Source organism: Dermatophagoides farinae, chromosome 1 (assembly GCF_024713945.1).
Source record: "Dermatophagoides farinae isolate YC_2012a chromosome 1, ASM2471394v1, whole genome shotgun sequence".
Classification (NCBI taxonomy): domain Eukaryota; kingdom Metazoa; phylum Arthropoda; class Arachnida; order Sarcoptiformes; family Pyroglyphidae; genus Dermatophagoides; species Dermatophagoides farinae.
Genome location: NC_134677.1, coordinates 4,501,321 through 4,522,569, shown reverse-complemented (window position 1 = coordinate 4,522,569; position 21,249 = coordinate 4,501,321). Strand labels below are relative to the sequence as shown.

The window sequence follows — 21,249 nt, the reverse complement described above, 5'->3', positions numbered from 1 at the left end:
TATAATTCATTTTCATTAGATGACTTGTCTCTCTGTAATCTGTAACCACCGCCTTTCAAACAAAAATTCCAAAATTCAGGGACACAATGATTTCAATCAATCATCAATGGTATATTGAAAAAAGAAAATAAATGGATTTTCATTCAATCATCATCGTATCAAAGAAATAATTGATGAAAACATGGAAACAATTTGTGACTAATCAATTTTTCAATTAAAATTATTATGCGATCTGGTTTCATCACCGTCATCGTATACTTAATCGAATTTGGTCAGCTAAAAGTTGGAAATCCAACAAAGTGGCAAAATTGAATGCAATATTGTGAACCTTGGAATATCTTTCCGACGATTGTGTATTCAAAAGTTTTGTTCTTTTGTCTGTATATGTGATTTTACACATTCGAAAAAAAGATGGTTTCACAAATGAAAACAAACTGAAAATGCATTAACAATTTAATAATTTTCCCCATTAACTGGCCTTCATTTTTGGTCATTTGTTGGTGGTCCATTTTTTTCCTCATATGAAAAGCATTTGTCGATTTGACAGAATGAATAGAAAATTTGGCAATCCAATAATAATCAATCGACAAAAAAAAATGTTTCAATAATAATAATCATATTTATATGATGAATATGTTAATTCAATTTTCATATTCTAAAATTATATTAACACAATTTTTCACATTCAGAGCATACAATCACAGCATCATGATGGACAATCATTGTATTCTATTAATACAACGAAATTGTATCTAACAATGGTCACTGTTTAAACATAGGGTTTAAAAATGTGAATCGAAAAAAAAAATTCATTGAATATCATAATACAATAGAATGATGATTGCCCATATTAATTGAAAAAAATTGTTATGAAAATTACTATTTGCTAAATACTGGATTAATCATAGATCATAATCATCAAAAAAAATATTTTCCCAATAAATTCAATTATTATGAAACAATGGTCAAAATGTGTTTTTCTCTCTTTTTTTTACATCAAAATCGAATTTGATGATTTATTATTTTCAAACAACCATGGGTGTGTATTGAATAATTTGATGAAATTAAGAATATAATTATGTTTGGCTTCTGATTATTTATTTAAAATAGGCTGTTACCAGAATTATATTGTTTGTATGTATGAATATTTCGAATATTCAAGCAAATATAGATTGATGATTGAATCGATGATCTATTGATCAATCAACAACGTATTTGTCCACGGATGAAATATTTTGTAAAGGAAAAAAATGAGAAATTGAATTCTCTATGCCTACAACTTTGGAGTGTGTAGGTTGAAAAGATGGATTTATGGATTTACTTTCATGCCCAATTCTGGCATAATATGTCCATTGTCCAAAACGGAAAACTTGAAATAGACGAAATTTTAGAAATGAAAGAAAAAACTTTTATTTTCAAAAAAGCTTTGAATTGATTTTTTTTTCATATACTGTTCACTTTTTTTTATCGGTATGTCCAAACTGAGATACACATACACATTTACAGATTAAATCATAAATGCTTGCATTCTTTTCTAATCTAAAACGATTGTTGTGCAAATAGAATTATTGAATTCAAGATGGCAAAAAAAATTGTAAAAGTAAATGACAAAGGAAGAAAAAGAAAAAAAAATCATCACTTTCCGGAAGACTTTTCATCAATTTTTTTTCATAATAATAAAAGCTTAATATTTTGACCATTTCATTAAAATCATTTATTTTTTTTGAAAAAAATAGCCATCATTTTTCTAGCGGACAATAAATGTCCAAAAAAATTGTATAATTATGATGAGAATAGGAAATAATTATTTGTTGCTCATCTTGAAATTGAGTTTCAAGTTTATAATGCCTCTAATAATGATGACAAATTATTATCCCATCATTATTATTATTAAGAAAAAATTATGTCACGACAAAATCCTGTAAAAAATTATCAAAAGAAAAAGTGACATGGTCACAGCAAACATAATAATTGAAATTGTCTCACAAGAATTAAAAAAAACTATATTTTAATAACACACTATTCTTTAAAAAAATTAATGACAATCGAGGGGCAGAACGATAAAAACAAAATGAAAAAAGGTAGATCAATCATTGACCTTGAAAGAAATAACTGACACACACACACAATCAATATTGAAGAAATTTTTTTGTTGTATGGATACCACCACCATTATTAACCATATGCATCTTATTTGTTTATCATATCATTATTGTTATGACTTTTCTATCAAATGTTCCAATGGCCAAACCTTTGCATTCATTTCATCGATCAATCGATCAGATCTGAATTCAACAGTCTTTTTTTTTTATTTCATTCTTTTCACATAACCAAAATGAGAGATTCGTTGTTATTTTATTGAAAAATAACAATATTGAATACACGAAAAAAAAGAAAAATCGATGAACCGCCTATTTCAAGGTAACAAGGTCGTCATCGTCGTTGATGATTGTTCACGGATTTTTATCATCAAACATGGATTTTATATATGATGCGACAGAAAAAAAACAAAATTCAATTAATCAAGAAGAAAAATGTTTGAATGATTGCCGGTCTTGTTGTATTTTGAAAATTCATCGACCACAATCACATTCATGTTTTGACTAAATCGATTGATCGACACATAGACATTGTTTTTAACATCATGTTTTGAATTATATGAAAGAAGAATCATTGTGTCAATCGTATGAGATTTTTCATACAAAGGTCAATTTGTCGTGTAATGAGTGAAAATGTCCACTATAATCGCATTCGTCTTTCTTCAATTATGAATATAATAACAATACAATAATTACCTGAGGCATCAGCAAAATTCAAAATTCGGATGTCTTACACCAAAGGAAACTGAAATTGATTTTTGCGTTTTCTTTTCAAATCAATCATCTTGACACTTTTTAATCATCATCATCATCATCATATATGTAGGTCTAAACACCTGCTGTTTATTTTAAGTCCATTTCCATGTCAAGTTTTTATTTAAAACTGTTAGTCTTGTTGTTTACTTAGTAATAATAATAATGATTCTGGAACACCAAGCGAGCACTTTCACCCGTATATTTCTAGTAATTTTATTATTTTCCTTGTTAGCATTGAATTTTTGTTTGTTTCATTCCGAATAATCGATTAATTGATTTGATTTGACTCCAAAGCAAAAAAAAGATCATACGATTGATTTTTGGCGCAGAAACAAACATTTGTTTTAAATATAAATATAAACAAATATTAATGTGCATTTATATATTGGACAACAATAAACAATAATTTAGAAAGAATGTCTAATGGACAAACAATCTTTTGTTTTGTATCATTTACATGATCTTGCGAAACTCTAACTGTTCCTGAAACATGATTGATGACCAAAGCGATTGAAAAGATAGATCTGAATCTCTATTGTTATGATGGATTTTTGTATATTGCAAAAGTTCTTAAAATAAAAAGGAAATTAATTGGCTCAAATAAACAGTTTTTTTTGGTGAAATGTTGGAATATTTTGACAGTAACAAAAAAGAACGAAACTTTGATTTTGATGATAATTAGTATATGAAATGAGTATGGATTAAATAAAATAGATTGAAAAGATTTTTAGCCGACAAAGACAATAATAATGATGATGATAATCGTGACCGTGTGAAAATGAAAATGGGATGAACAAAAATCATTTCATTGTTACCATCAGTAGGCTTAGTTTTTCACATTATCATTATCATCATCATCATGGATCATCTATTAAAAAATGACCACAAGTGCCAGTCACAGAATGAACAATAGCTATTTGATGTGGCTAAATTTGAAATGATCATCATGTTCATCTTGATGATGGTCAAAAAATGATGTTCTAATATGAAAGATTTCGATTGTTGAAACATTATGTTTGACTATTCATCATGACTACTTTTTATTTGTTCATATTTTCAAAATGGTTCAAGGTTCATATCATGAAAGTTATTCTTTTAGATTCTGTGTAAATCAAACTTTGATAGATATATAAAATTTGAACATCCTGAAGATGGAAAGCTTCCAAACTGTCAAATTTATCTAATGTATCGTATTCTCCTTAGATTGTAGAAAAAACCGTCCTATTGTTCTTTGTTTCTTCAAGACAAATTCATATTTCTCTTTTGGTTCGAAATTGAATGTGAGAAAGTGAATGGAAGAGAATGAGAGAAAGTCTCTCTTTAGAGATAGCTATTACTCTCTCACAGGGAATGTTTCTTCGAAAACCTCATTCATTATATTCGTATAGAGAAACATCCATTAAACCATCCAGACCATTGATAGATGATACAAGTCACAAATAGTTTATTCAGATTTACCTGTTTATTTCCAGCAAGTGTATGACTTGAAGTGTACCGACAAAAAAAATTCTCATTTCTAGATAGAATGAGTGAAAAGAGAAATGAACACTTTTGCTGTTTTTTATAATCGGGTATCATTACCAATCGATATTTGTGCAAGATAATACCACTCTCTTTCTCTCTCTCTCTCTCTCTCATCTTTACCCTGACAAACAAAAATACGAAAAAAATCATGAGCCAGGATCATCTCAAAGATCAACAATTCTCTCTATCAAGATAATCTTGTTCAAATCTGTGTAAAAAAAATCATGAGATTTATTATACCACAATAACAAAATCAAAATACCCGAAGATTATCGGTCATTTGCGACAGTGATTGTTTTTATGAAACTAGTTTTTCTGTTGTTTTTTTTCAGCTAATTTTAGCTACAAAAACCGTCTCTTTCTTTCTCTCAATAACCGGTACAACCAATCAATTATTGAATTGTTGACCGATTTTTTTCTTCTGGCTCTTTTTTAAAAAAAAATTTTTTCTGAATTATTTTACGTATTGTCAAGTGAAATAGATCTATGCTATAATTGAATGTAAATGAATAACATCTGCAACTGTAAACTGTGATTTTATTTTCAAATTGATAATAATCGCTGATAAAACTAAACAAACTGTCAACATTATGCTACCTGCTTTTTTCTGATATTTAATTTAGTGTCCATTGTCTAATATCAATGTGTTCAACAAGCTTATACAAAGTGTATTTCAAATGCAACACATGCATAAATGTGCCAATTTGTTTTGATTTTAAATTTCCATGTGATTAATTTATCAATTCATCCAAACGAAAGAAACATTACAACAGTTTTTATTTACAGAACATAGTCAATTAATAATTAAACATCATATAATAATGTTTTCAAAATCATCATCATCATTATTTTTTTCAACATTTTTTGTACCATTATTATTGTTGTTTGGTAAGTGTTAGCCATATAACCAGAACGGAATCAAATTCAACCTATTTAAAGTTCTTGTTTGACAATGAAAAAAAAACATTATACATTATTATGTTGAGACTCAATAATCCGATAATTATATGATATATTTTGAGTGAAATAATTTCGGTAAACATGATACAAGTTTGTACATGACCGTAACTTTCAAATGAAAAAAATTGACATTTTTTTGGGATCATTTCACTATATATAAGTGTATATGTGTCATTCATTTGTGATATAAATAAATGTCGGTTTCAATACATGCTTTTTCGTTGATGATGATGATGATGATGACAATCAGCTATCCAGATCATTGAATTGAGACCATTTTCCATTGGTCTATTATTCAATGTCAACTATTTTGTCAATACAGAGAGAAAAACTTTTCGTATTTTAGTTGCCAAAGATCGTAAGAAAATAAGATGATGTTCAAAATCATCATTGTGTTATTGTTGCATAATTTTCTGCATTCCATAAATAAAAAGTAATGAGAAATTTTTCATGGAAAATTAACGATGATTATCCATTTGATTTTGTTACAATATTGCCAATTTTTTTCCATCATCAATGTCATTTGAAAAATTTAGAATTTTGAAGAAGCGTATAGCAACTAATAAATTAGAAACAAATGCGATGAAGATCTTGAATGCAAAAAATAAGATCATCAACAACAACAACGAATCAATATCCGTTCATTATTTTATGCTAATGATAGTTGTGATCTTTATTTGAAGGATTCAAGAGTGAAGAAAAATGAGTTTTAGGTGGACCTTCGACTATTTTTCTATTGTTTTTTTTTTCACACTACTTATATTTTGAACATTGTTATTAAACTGATAAATTTCACACTCAAATTAATGAATATAATATTCATCATCAAGATTCATTTATTCATTCATGCTGAACACATGAAGCAAAAGTAAAAATGAAAAAGAAGATTAATTATCATTTCTTTTTTTTTGGTGATTCAAGATGATCATCAAATTTATTGGTCATTAGTATTCCATATAGATTAGTCAAAGATGGTAGTGAAATAAAAATTTTTTTAGATATAATTGACGATTGAGTGTGGCATTCTACTCGTTAGAAGACATGATTTTATTTTCTCTCCTTATTACAGATTCGTGTCGTTACGTGTTGGCGTCATACATTGTCAATCTGGTCACGTAAAAGTTAAAATTCTCACATCATGTAAAAGATGCAAGATCGTCATGAATTCTTGTCTTAAAATACCAAAAGAAAAAGCTTCTGGGTGATTATTTGTTAATGATGAAATTATAATTGGTCCTCATCACAATCATCTAATCATTTTCATTGACAATAATTATTTTGTTTGTATGTAATGATGGTTATATTCATTTAAACCTGGTAGTGTAATTTTGGTCAAAAAAAACGATTGTGAATTAAAAATCAGTTGAAACAGCTCTTCATAAATTATATAGGATAACTATGAATAACAACAGAGATTGTTTTTTTTTCAAATGGAAAAAAAATTCATCATATTGAAATAAAAACCGTTTTGGAAACAAGATAATGATTTATTATCATACGAACATAAACATTCGAACCTTGAAATACCACAGTAAAAAAAACAATAACTTTGAATTTCTTTTGTTCTTTGTAAGAAAGAAACAAAAAAACAAGACGCCTTCATGAATATTTTCTTTTCTTTTATATCATCACCATCGTTTTATTACACGGGCACGTATTTAATTGTACACGTGCAAAAGTTTCACCATTTATCGCGAACAAATGAACGTATTGTTTTTTTTCTAACCATGCTCCTCCTAAACCATTTATTCATTTATGAATGACTACAAAATTGTCAAATATCGATTATTTGTCTAATTGATCAATCATTTTTTCGAATACAATCATTGTTCAAACACATAGGTGATTAACACCATGTAATTATTATCATCAACATTATTGTCATGCCCTTTAGGTATGAAAAAATTTTGCGTGCAAGCGTTGAATGATTGATTCAATCAATTGAAGCAATCAATCAATCTATAAAAGCTGTCAAACATATTTAAAAAAAAATAATATGTGTGACATAATCTTAATTGAATGGCATGAATGTGAATTAAATTATCGTCATTTGAAATAAAAATTTTTCATAACACTATTTAGAACAGTGTGTAAAAATGAAAAATTTTCAATCCACAGCAATCATTGAAAAGAATTGAATTGAATGTTGAATATAAAAATTTACACTGGTCTAGATAAAAATCATTTTCACCATTGTACCAATGATGATGATGGAGATGTGAATAGAGAAAACAAACAATGAAAAAGGCAAAATAAATTTTTTTTTTTTTTTTGAAACACAAATGATTCACGGAAAAAGTAATGGCGTAGGCAAAATAATCAAAAACGTATCCACATTTCTTTGTGTATCTATAAGTTTGTTTTGATTTAGATTTTAAGATTTGTTTATCGCGTGATTGTGTGTGTGTGTTTGTGTGTGTGTGTGTGTATATGAATCATTCGACCATCCATTCAATCATTCAAACAATCATTTTTATTTCATTCATTCATTATACATCTTGTTTGAACTAAAAATAATCCACTATTCTCAATATTAGAGAAAATGAGCAAAAGAAAATCCTCTTGCTTCGGTTTGCAAGATGAAAATCCATCAAATCAAAAGATTTGCGGTCGAATAATTTCGATAACGCTATTTAGATTTCTCTATTTTGGATAAGCCGGAAGCAATCGAGTCATTCGAAGGACAATAATGATGATGATGATGATGATGAAATGAAAACCGAAAATCTAATCAAAATCAAAATCGGTTTGTTGTGTTCATATATAAGCCAAGCGAAAAAAAACTTGTATCAATTTAATGAAACTAAATGATATCAGAAAATTTTTTTTTACATCTCTTGCTAAAATCTAGGATTAAATAAAGTGATATCATTCATTTTACTATCGAGAACAGACAATAAAAATAAATATATCACATATGAGAAAAAATTTTTATCAATAATCAAAGGACGGATATTGCATTTTAATTATTGAATCACGTTCAACAAATGAATAATAAAGTTTATGTGATTATATGAATTTGAAATCTATAGAAATATTTTTCTCAATCTATAAATCATGATTTGCAAAGATTCAATCAACAAAAAAAAATTAAACATTCAAGACAAAGGTTAAAAAAGACGTATTGGTGACATTAAAAACAGCAGCAACAACAACAACAAAAATGCCAACAATCATATAACATCATGTTTATGATCATTTATTTAATTAGATTTTACATTTCTATGCAATAAACAATCATTTATTTTGAAATATTGAATAATGAAATGCATCATTTTGGATTCGGTTTCAAGTTTCACAAAAAAAACAACAAAAACACGTGAAAACATTTATAATGTTGATGATTTCTTGTTTATAAATTGATTAATTATCGAAAGCATGCATTAACAGAGTCAATGATTGATTTCATAAAAAAAAATTTTGGCAGAAAAATTTAATTAATTTATTATTTATAATCATTCAAATGATAAGAAAATTTTTATTCTATTTTGTTTTATTTTATTTCATTTGAAAAATTCGTTAAATGTATCAAATTGTAACAAATTTTTTTACGATTTGAACTCATGTTGTGTGGTGTCATTACAAATGTCCCAGATGTAATGTTTCAATTTTTTTGAGCATCATTCAAATCAGGGCTAAATGATCATAATTTATAATGGTTAAAAATTTGATCACAACATAGTGATATTCTCATCTTATACAAATATTTTACATAAAGTTTCTCATTCGAATGTTTTTTTTTCATACTGAGCAGCAACGAGTCTCAATTCAATAAAGAAAATAAAAATAAGGAAGTCATCGTGTGTCCATATGAAGAATATGTCACTCTGTTTTTTGTTTAGAAAATTTAACAACAACAAGTAGTGATCCACTTGTCATTCGTTCATGTCAAAGATTTTCATATGCAGAAAATAATTATCTTTGATGAGAAAGGAAGAGAAAATGAAAACAAAAAAAAATCTTATAGTGACCACATCTTGACATTTTGAACGACATTTGATCGAATTTGATTATCATTTGATTATATTATCTTTATTGTGATGCACGCGATTGCACTCGATTGAATATAATAAATAACATACATAATCTAGATGGACAGCTCTTGAAACCATGGAAAAAAATTCCAAATATTCAAACAAATACTTTCGATTTGAAACAATTATTGAAACAAATTCTAGCATAGCCACTATATTTATCTGGCCGAAATTATCTGTCTATGGATTTTAATAATGATAAATGAATGAATATCTACCACGATTTTTTTTCAAAATGAACGATTCATTTTTGTGTGTGTGTGTGTGAGTGTTCTCATATATGAAACAAATGATTAAATAGCTAATGAAATCGAATGACAACAACAACAAAAAAAACAACACAGAAGATTTATGAATATAAGACCTTAATCTTGAAAATTGGATGAAAATGATGAATGAAAATGTATTATATTTATGAAATGAATCGAATCCAAATCGAATTGGAAAATCTTTCATTTGGATTAACCTTATTAACGTTGGACAAACATATAACCATTATGTAAGTTTGATTTCAAGTTGCATCTCTGTGGGAAAAAAAGAAAAAAACGACAAAAAGTCATCATTTTCTCTCGTTTTGCATAAATCGAAGATTGATGAAATGAAATCTTAAGAAAAAAAAAACTGAAAAACGACATGTGGTCATGTAGTTGCAAAAACAAAATTCAATAGTTTTATTCGATTATATTCAAGATGCTATACAAAATTTTCGATCAACTATAATAATTTGCATGATGATAAAGCACACGTCATCACTCATTCAATCCAATTGAACAGACATATATCAACCTAATTTACTAAAAAAAATATCCATCATTATTTAATGATAGATATTATCAATGCAAATAATCGATAAACTGAATACCACAATTTTACTGGATCTAGAAAAAAAAGCAACTGAATTATGATTGATAACAGCATTTTTTTCAAAATCAATCAAAATTTTGTCATATTTTTCTGCAATGCAATATATATTTGATTATGCTGATAAATTATGTTGAATTTTTTCTACACTAATATAAAAACAGCTGGCAGTAATTGTTTATTTTGCAGTCAAAGATAAATCAAAAAACAACTATAAATCTTTAAAATGTAAAACTATTTCCTCAAAACGATCAGCACAAAATATGTTTTAACTTGAATGCTATTCAACATGTTGAATGCTCATGATTTACAGTTGTTTACCTTTGTGACAATTAGGCCTGATTACAATGGGATCCATGTGAAACAACATTCTGTTCACAGCTTTTGTCAGTCAGATTTCGTAATCATTTAGAAAAGATGTTGATGGTTATGATGATCATGGCATACAAAAGAACTTTGTCTTCATGCTCGAGTGCTCTAATTTTATTTTGTTTTTTGTTTCGAGTAAGCAATAAAAAAATTTGAAAAAAAATTAAATAAAACGAGTTCATAAGCAAAATAAAAAGGATGTTTGACGAGGATGAATTCAAGAATAGAATGACGAATGAGAAAAAATGATTTTTTTTCTGCATTCATTTTTTAATAGTAGAAAACAAGTCGTTTTTTTGGATCACAAAATGACGATAATGTTTTCGGACAATTCATGTTTTCAGTTTGTAAGTGTCTATGAATTAGGTTTCAATGATCTCCTGTAGGTTTATAAGATTTTCATAATGCTCAACAATGGTTGACAAAATCCAAATGAAAATTTGTTTTCGCCAATGTGTGGTGGTGGTGCACTTGAATCTAGACCAGTACAGCGAGATATCGCCTCGTCTGTCAATTTTTTTTAGTGTCATTCATTTAGAACTTTTTTTTCACTATTGTTTTACTATTAATGATTAATTGATTTTTGTTCGCTATTGAATTCAAAAGAAAAAAAATGATCCGATTTGATTGAAACAAATCGAAATGTTTTGTTTTTCTGATTGTTTGTAAGGTGTGTGTATGAGTATTCGTCGATATATCAGATCAGTATTTGATGAAATTGGAAAAAATCATTGCATTCATGATAAATAAACAAAAAAATAGAAAATTTTCTTTTTTCTTATTGGATTTAAATTATTAATTTGAAATTTATCGTTTTTTTAGCCTCATAAACAAATTTAATTTTTTTCCCGATGACCATGTGCACAAATACGACTTGATTTAGATTTATATCGATATAACCAGACAGAGAAAATTTTTCAATTTTGATTGACGGTGATCAATGTAGACAATGTTAGATTTATTTTCTCTGTAATATTGTGTTCATCCAATCAACGATGATCACTTCTTAATTTATCATACATTGAGAAGTTCATTTCCATCATCTTCTATTTGTGATCAAGCAAAAAAAGAAATCTTACCATAATCAAATCACTGAACATCAGTGTCAGGAATTTCAAAAACGATTTTATTTATACACACGCTAACAAACATTTGAATGACTGAATGTAATAATGTACATCATCACCATCACAGAGAACAAAGCTCTGGGATTAAATCACTGTTTGTGATTTTTTTTTGTGAGAACCGAAAAAAAACCTATTAACTGGTATGAATCGGATGTGAAAATTGGACTAAAGAACAAGATTTTCAAGAAAAAATGCATTACTTTTGCCGTTTCTAAATCACAAAAAGATTTTTTTTTCTGTATTTGTACGTACTAGTGTGTTGAAGAAAACGAGAATTTTAAATTGGTTTTCATCTTTCGTTTTTGAAAATCAAAAAAAAAAGAAAAAAAAAGAAAAAACTAGAAATGATTGAATTGAAAAATGAATGAATTGGATTACAATGAAACAAATAGATTCATGGAAGGATTTTTTAAATTCAAATTTTTTGCACATTGTTTCTATAGAACATTTATTCATTTACGCTATATTGAATTGAATGAGACAATATTTTCAGAAACAGCTGCATAGTTGAGATTGAGAATAGAATGAATGAAATATTGTTCATCATCATTTCTTTTTTTTTGCATGATTCTTTGAATTCATTTTCGATAATAGAATTGAAGAATAAAAGCAAAACAAAAAAACGTAACTATGCATAGATGATCATTTAACAATTTTCCTTTGTAATCATTAATTAAATTAATAATCAATCAATTTATGGATCGTTTATCGCTCGTTCATCGATCAAGTATATGTGAGCATATAGTGAATGTATGACTTGCTGCTAATCATCATCGTTTTTTTTCAATTGTGAATATATTCTAGTGATATAGATGATTTTTATATATATAAACGTCGACATTATCGAAACTTTCTATTAATTGGTTTGAATTTTATCCAAAATGAATGAGAACCATAGTCATTAGACAAAAACAATATCTGATGTTGTCAACGAATGGATATGATTATGGTTTCTTTATTGTATGTGAATATCACTTTTTTTTGTTCACATTTTATTTGATTATCATCATCATCATCATCATCATCATCAAGTAATGATTGCTACAAAAACTACAATATATTTAGTTCATAAATGATTGTAAATGTAACCATTACTTATTATTAGTGGATAGGAAATAGAATCTAATAATTTGAAACTAGACTCATATTCTTTTGATTCAAAACAAAAGTTTATTATTTCTTCTTACATTACATTTCATTGTGGAGAAATGAACAAAGATAGAAGAAAAGTAAAAAAAAAAATAAAAAGTCATTTTGACAATTGAAAATATACTATTGTCAAATTTTCAATTTTATTTTCAAATACCACACAAGGAAAGGGTATTTGCTCCATGTGGATGTCAAATTGTCAACATTTTTTTTATTTCCTCTTAAATATTTCATTCATTTCAAATACTATTTTTTTTTGGTCACTGTTAATTTTTATTTTCATTATATGAAACCATTGACATTTTGTGGCTGTCGTTTTTAAGTTTCAGTCTCTGGACTAAAAAAAATGACCGGAAAAAATGTTCAAATGTTATTACTTTTCAAAAAAAAAGGAATGGTATCTCTGGAATGTTTTTTTATTTCATAATCTCTATTGTATATACAATGAAATAAATGATGATCGAGAAATTTTACGACACCTTTGTTGATACAAAAAACAAAATGACAAAATGACAATGAACAACAATCAAATGATTGAAATTCTAGTGAAAAAAAACAGGGCCATTTTTTGGATTTGACATTTGTAAACATCAAAAAAAAAAACAAACAAATTCCATTTGTAAAAATAATTTATCGGTCAGAAAGTATTATGTTAGTTTTCATGACAATGGAATACATTTCAACATCATTGTCATCAAACATTATCATCATCATAAGTTGGATTTATATATCATTGATGACTCAAGTAGAAATAGAAAAAAAAATTATTTCCGGTATAATGATCAATATTTTCATCAACTACTAAAATTACTAGCTAGTGATGATGAATGCAATGTGATGGCAATTCCTTATTAGAAAATTTGGATTTAAATCAATTGGATTCATTTCAAAATCCTTATCATGATCATGATCAAAAGTAATAAATTAATTTATAATTTCGAAAAACAAATAGTTATTCGATGGATTTTTATAGGAAATGACCATATGATTAAATAATAAATTATAGCTACTTAAAACATTTGAAAACATTTATATAAATACATTGATGAGCGAAATTCATATGTAGAAAAAAAATGTTCAAATCTAACAAAACAAAGAGAAAATATCATTGCTATCGATGATCATAGATATGTCATTATCAAACATTTTAAACCTCTAATCACTAAAACTACACAATACCATGATTTCAATTTTTTTTTTTTATTACATCCTACACGATAATGTTTTAATCATTCTGGATCATCATCGAAAATACGATATGACCATTTTTCGAATGCCCTTGATGAATCCATGAAAAACAAATTCATGCCTGCTGATAATGATAATCTAAAACAGCAGCAGATGAATTCTAATGGATATACAGGATTTTAGTGCACAAAAATTTTGTCTTCCACAAAATAACTCTAACAATTTTACAAATGTATTAATCATTTTGGTAAAAATGAAATTTTCTAGATTCAAAACTCGAACAGGGCATAACGAACTAGAAAAAAAAAACTTTAACCATGTTAATATATATATTAATCATTGATTTGTCGATGATATGAAGTTGAACATAAATTTTCTCATGATATCATCAATATCGATGCCACAATTATTGGTCGACGATGAAAATATTGTCGATGAAAATGTAGAAAAAAAATTTCGTAATAAACACAGATGTGTGTGTGTGTGTGAAAAACCTCAACCTAACTACATCGTTTTTCCGGACACGATTCATCAGGAAACATTAAAAGAGTTGGAATAAAAACTGATATTTATCATGATGATGATTACAACAGGATAATATTTTATAGTTACTTAGCAACTAATTATTGTTTCGTTTTTTGCTGTTGTGGATATCATCAACATGTTTTTTTTCACCTTGTGTAAAACATGTAGCGTATCATCGAGTTTGAATTGGCACGCATTGCATCCATAACATTTTGAGGATGAGTAAAAAAAAAATTTTCTAATTGTTACATCATAATCATCATCATTCAAACAAAATCGGATGAAAGGGGCCGTAATTTCCTTTTCATTTTCCAACAACAACAAATTATGTAGATTTTTTTTTGTCATACTCTTTCTAATATTTGCAATTCAAAATTCACATTTTATTAATTTCATTTGAATCACGATCATTAACAAAATTATATATTTTGGCCAAATAAATCAAATTATTACTTATGTTGATTATCAATCATTTTGATCAAACCATTGTTTACATTTTTATTCATTTGATAAATTACTAAAATTGACATACACCTACATACATGGATTACAATGGAGTTTTTTTTCATATTTTTTTCTTCTTGGATGATATGATCAATTTAGGACAATGATTTTTGTCACGGTTGTCTCAAATAGTGATAATCAACTGACCAAGTTATTTTGTTGTTGTTGTTGTTGTTATTATTATGATTATTATAACGATGATAGCGTTGATGAAATGAAAAGAAAATAAAAAAAAAGAACAAATTGACAATGACAAGCAGTGGAGAAACACGAAACAATAATGTGCCTTGAAACGAATGAATAGTCATATTGTTGGAACACACACACACACACACACAATGTTGAGGCAATGTATTAAGCACGAATGAATCGACATGGCCTATTCAAGGATGTCAATCGATGTGTAATATTGTTTTATATTTTGACTTAGAACTTCAATACATAAGATTGTTGGGCAATAAGCCATAGTCAACACTTTTTTAGAATCATCAATTTATGTTTTTGTTTTGTTGTCTATTTTTTTTTTAAAAAAATATAGGTTTCATTGTCGATAGCCAACAACAACAATATTATGGATCACCACAATTACAGAGTAGTATTGCCGTTGCAACGGCTATGCCAACGGTTACTGTAAGAGGATTTTTGAATTTTCGAACGACCGTTGATGGTACCGTAATTGTATTCACACCATCACCAAATTCTAATACGCGAGAATCATCATCGATAACGACCACTCAACCACCATTGATTGAATCAACACGTGTACCAGTTGCCGAAGTAATTAAGCCGACAAAACCTACTGTTATTCCTACTTATCCGACCGGTTTGGTTACTGTGCTTGGTGGTACTGTTATTAATGAAGGTTCCACAACTGTTTATGAAACAAAAGTTATCGGTACATATATTAGTGGTAAATATGCTCAGATATTATCGAGTACCACAAAAATAAAACCAAATGAAGATGTATCAAGTCCAACTGTACGACCGACTAATACTTATAGCCACCATTCAATTGTTCGATCAACTCGAATGCCATATCAAAATCACCATCATCATCAGCATCATAACTATCATAATCATCATGGACAACAACAACAACAACAACAACGACATTCAGATCCATTACCAAGAGTTGATGATGATCATCGGAATGAAGAAGAACATACAACTAATGCCATTACCGGAATGGCCAAAAAAATGCATCCACTTCGTGCTAAATCGATAAAATTGGTCGAAAGTTCCAAGGCTAGACATTTAAATGCTCGTCTTCAATTGAATCCATTGAAATCACGATGGGCCAAACTGAAAGACAATGCTGATGATAATGGTAAAAATAATAATGGTGATGGCAAAGATAATTTGGAGAATCATAGCAACAATCCTAACATTAAAATACGACGATTAAAGATACTTGGATCGAAACGATTCACCTTGCCTCCCAGACAATCACCAAGAGTAAATGAAAATCAAAGAAAAATGAAAATTTATGATAATAATACTTAATCGGTTAAAATCAATTTTATTTTTTATTTATCTAGGTTAAAATGAATCGTTTTAAATCAAAATTACCGGCCACTCAAGCTGAAGAAATGCAGCATTATTATAATTCAAAAGAACAGGAACTTAAAGACGAAACAGCAGAAGCAATAACTACAAATAATAATGATACTAATATCGAATCTATGAAACCATCAATCAATGCTGAGACTAAAGAAAAAATTCTGGAAAATTTGTCATCAACTACGGATGCTTCTACCGTTGAAGAGAATCCAGATGAAAAATTAATTATCGATCCGTCGAAAGTTGTCAAAGAAGTACAAACGATTACTAGTGAAGTAACACAACACGTTGAAGGCAATCATCTTCAAGTGAAAACTTTGACATTGACCACCACTATTGAACGAACATTACATCCGACTGAATCAGAATTTGATACCCATCTTATTCAGCCAACATTAGATATTGTTGGCAATAATATTGAAGCTACATCCGTACCTGAAACACCTGCTTTGGTCATTTCACGTACCTATTCGGTAACTGAAAGAACAATGCGTACAACCGTTGTTCCAGTATTCGATGGAACGACAACACAAAGTCATACGGTTACCGAAAGTTTTTTCATTCGCAAACTGATTACCGCATATCGGACATTGCCTCCCGGTGATATGATATTGATTGATAGTACATCAACTTCGGCATTCAATCCGGAAATGAATACTGCATTTATCAATGGTACCGATGTAGATGATCTATCAATGGCCGAACAACAAACTATTCAGCCAACTTCTGTCGACTGTAAGTAAATTTTCCTTTTTTATCATCCATTAATTTTGCAATATTAATGATTATTTATAAATTTTTCATTCAACAGCCAACATTTTGCCTACAGAAATGCCAATGATTTTAGATGAAAACATATTGAATGATGATAATCAACAACAACAACTATCTGGATCATCGAATCAAATTGAACCGAGTTTAGTATTTGGTAATGCTGGACAAATGCCACAAATGATGGCATTTCCACAGCAACCGAATCAATTGGCCCAACAATTCGATTTAAACAATCCACTCTTGTTAGCAGCTGTTCTTCAAAATCCACAATTAGCCGCACTTTATATCGGTCTACAACAACAACAACAACAACAACAACAAATGAAACAACCCACTCAATATAGTACGATTACAAAACCAACTAAAGTGATGCAAACGGAAACATTGTATAATACGAAATTGGTCAGCTATTATGATGGTCGTCAAACACGATCAAGAACGATTCTGGAACCAACTGGAACAACTGAAAAACTTGTAAACACTTATACAACTGAAGTGATTCCGATCATAGCGAATAATAATCAATATGGAATGATGCAACAAGCACAATTACAAAATATGTTTGCCACACAATTCGGTATGATGCCACAATTTCAAGTGACACCAACTTTACAAAGTTCAACCATTTTGAAAACGATGACGACCGTCACTGAAACAACAATGACCAAATCAAAAGTCTATACATTAGTTTATAATGCATTTAGTACACGATATCGTACGATAACAAGCACGAGTGTAATGCCAACAACTGTTACAACCGTATTGACTGAAACCATTCCACTTACGCAAAGTTCGAGCATTATTCCACAAATGAATTTCTTCGGTTAAATCTAATCGATTGAAATGAATTTTTTTTTATTTATTGATAACGAAGAGGAAAATTTTAAACAAAAAAAAATCCCATAATTCTAAACAAACAATTTATCTTGAAGTATTCGTTCCAGTATTGATTTTTCTTTGTCGTTGTTGTAAATATTATCCAGATGAATTTTTTTTTTTTTGAAATTCATTGATAAATTCCATACATTATCGATAAATCCGAATCGATTATTATTGATATATCAAACACACATAATTTTTCATCTATTTTTTTTTGCTCATCTATCCAATCAATTATCATCATCATTATTCGTATTCGTTTTCTTCATCCGCTACAGCCTTCTTAATATTCATTTTCATTTCTAATTCAAACGAAATTTTTTTCTCATTTACTATGTAATAATAATAAATCTTTAAATTTCATTTTTATCGGTTGCACAAAAAAGGTAATAATCATTATGACAATCACCACTAGACACGCACACACACACACGCACAAACAAGAACATCTGGAATTCATTTACCAGAAATATCAGATTAGTTTGAATATATACACAAAAAGCAAGAAAAAAAGATGCGATTTTCATTTCTAAAATTATTTATTGCCCAAAAAATGAGCGTTGCATTTGGAATATAATCTTTTTTTAATTCAAGAATCAAAATTCCATCAAGTCCTACACACATTTATATATACAGCATTCATTCAGAAAAAAATGATAATAGCATTACTATGATAAATTATATTAACAAAAAATTTTTTTTTATTTATTTGAAAAAAATAACTAGGCATCTTTCATACGACATTCACTCATCATCATATTTGAATGAAATTCAAGAAAAAACATCAAGCAAAATTTTCCTTGGCAATGTGCGGATGCTTTGAATAATTCCTTCTTAAAAAAAAAATATCAAACCAGTCAGACAATCCAAGAAAAGCTGTTTTTCCCGTGTGGTTCCACCAAAGTCACAAATTCGATCGATTATTCTACCAAGAAAAAAAAACACACTATCTACACTTTGAGCTTTGATTTTTCATCGTCGTCAATTTTCCAACAACTTTTAACATCCATCTGTTAAACAAAAATCTCGAGATAGTACTACTACTTGAAAATAAATTTGATTAAAAATCGTTTGGTTGTACCATACACACCATCACATTGCGTATGTTTCCAATAGCTTCAAGTTTTTTTTTCGTTTGTTTGTTCGTTCCAAGATGATCAGATGATGAAGCTGCAAATAATCAATCAATGACTAAATCAATGTTGATGATGACGACGACGACGACGACTGTTTTACTTGAATCGTATCGAATCGTTTCCAGATAGTATTTTGGGTCCAAAAATCTTCAAAAGTTTTCCTGCTCTACACTTTTTTTGTTTGGTAATAGTAATCTGGTTGTGTGAACTTCATTCAACAACATTGAATGTAGAATTTCTTTCTTTTTGTTTTTCTCTTGTTTTTTTTTGTTTGTTTCACACTTTCACATATACACACATTATGCTTCATCTTTCATTTCACCAGAAAGAAAACATCAATTTCTTTATCAACAATTTCATTCACATTTCTTAGAATGGATTCAGGTTCGCAAACACACCAAAATCAGTGTTTACTATCGGTAATCATTTCCGATTGTGTGGTAGTTTCTTCCTACTTTTTTTCCATTCTTATTTATGTTATCTAATGTTTGTAAGCGATGGGTGTTTTTAAAAATCCGAACAAACGAATGTTGTTGCTCAAATATATTGTGCATGTTCAAATCATGTAATTTCATCTGGTTTTATCTTTCTTTTGCCATTCAGAAACATTACACACAGACATATTGACACACACACACACACACACAAACTGACACACATATATAACAAAAAATTGAATTCTCTGTATTATAAGACAAAATTACGTAGGTATGAAATGTTTACATGATGAATAAAAATCAAAAAATAATACACCTGCGTTTGATTTTTTTTTATATATTTGTTATTGTTATTTTTGTTTTGACTCTTTTTTGAATGCCAAACACCTATGTTAATGTCAGTGACACCTACACACTTGTTTGACACTTTAATATCACATTGATGTTCAATTCATTCAGGACAATCCAAAACAGTGATTCAATTTATCAGAATATCAAACTATCTATCTATCTTTTTTAATTCTGTTGCAAATCTTTCATTAATAATTGCAAATTTTTCCACTTGAAAAAAAATGATAAAATAATAAAATTCATTTGTAAATATATTATTGATTGCGAATTCAAATGTAGATTTTTTTTTTGTTCATTTTGGTAACTTTTTTTTTGTTCACTTTGGTACGGAATACCAAACAACAACTACATTAAATAGAACGGAACATTCATTTTAAAAATGAATGTTTCCGGGCATCTTTTTATCATTTCGAGAAAAAAAAACCTTTTCAGTGGAACAAAAAAAAATTTGTCCATTAACAAGGAGAAAAAGAGAAATTAAAAACATGCTGGCTAAACATTTGAAAAAAATAATAAGCAGATAAACAATATGTTTATGAGTCAGTCACCACTGATAATGATAAAAATTTCATCATTTCATTTGGAACAAAGGGGGAATGATGATAATTATTAAATCGTATTTGTTCATCATCATCATCATCATCATCATAATCATTCAGGATCACGACAACAATCATCATCATAATGTTCATGAAAATAATGATGCTTAGCAAGTTATATAATATAACAGTGAAAAAAAATGAATCCACCATTTCAATGTTTTGTGCCATCGCACACACACACACACAAAAATAAATTGATGATTTTGGATACATATAAAGCAGTATATTTATTCAATGATGATGATGATGATGATGTTTGTCATTCATTACAATGAGTCCACTGTTTCTCATATTGTATTTGGCAACCCTAAATGCATGGCCCATAACCACAATAGAATTCTTTATTATTATAGTTTTTCATTAATGAAAAAAAATATCTAAAAAATAGTCAAAAGATGGAACAATCTATGGATG

At 28.3% G+C, this 21,249-nt stretch overlaps 1 protein-coding gene across 1 annotated transcript; it reads left to right on the top strand.

The window, feature by feature from the left end:
* Positions 1–4,256: 4,256 nt before the first annotated feature.
* On the top strand, positions 4,257–20,485 carry LOC124491764 (uncharacterized). The gene is made up of 5 exons (XM_075735162.1): positions 4,257–5,267; positions 15,635–16,551; positions 16,635–17,391; positions 17,468–18,695; positions 19,036–20,485. Exons 1-4 carry the CDS (start codon positions 5,201–5,203, stop codon positions 18,256–18,258), a joined length of 2,532 nt encoding a protein of 843 aa, XP_075591277.1. The 5' UTR covers positions 4,257–5,200; the 3' UTR covers positions 18,259–18,695; positions 19,036–20,485.
* Positions 20,486–21,249: the final 764 nt, after the last annotated feature.

Excerpts from the sequence above, each read along its gene's own strand:
- LOC124491764 (XM_075735162.1), top strand. The coding sequence starts at position 5,201 with ATGTTTTCAAAATCATCATCATCATTATTTTTTTCAACATTTTTTGTA. Across the intron at positions 5,268-15,634 it reads ACCATTATTATTGTTGTTTG|GTTTCATTGTCGATAGCCAA; the intron begins GTAAGTGTTAGC and ends AAAAAAATATAG. Across the intron at positions 16,552-16,634 it reads CTCCCAGACAATCACCAAGA|GTTAAAATGAATCGTTTTAA; the intron begins GTAAATGAAAAT and ends TTATTTATCTAG.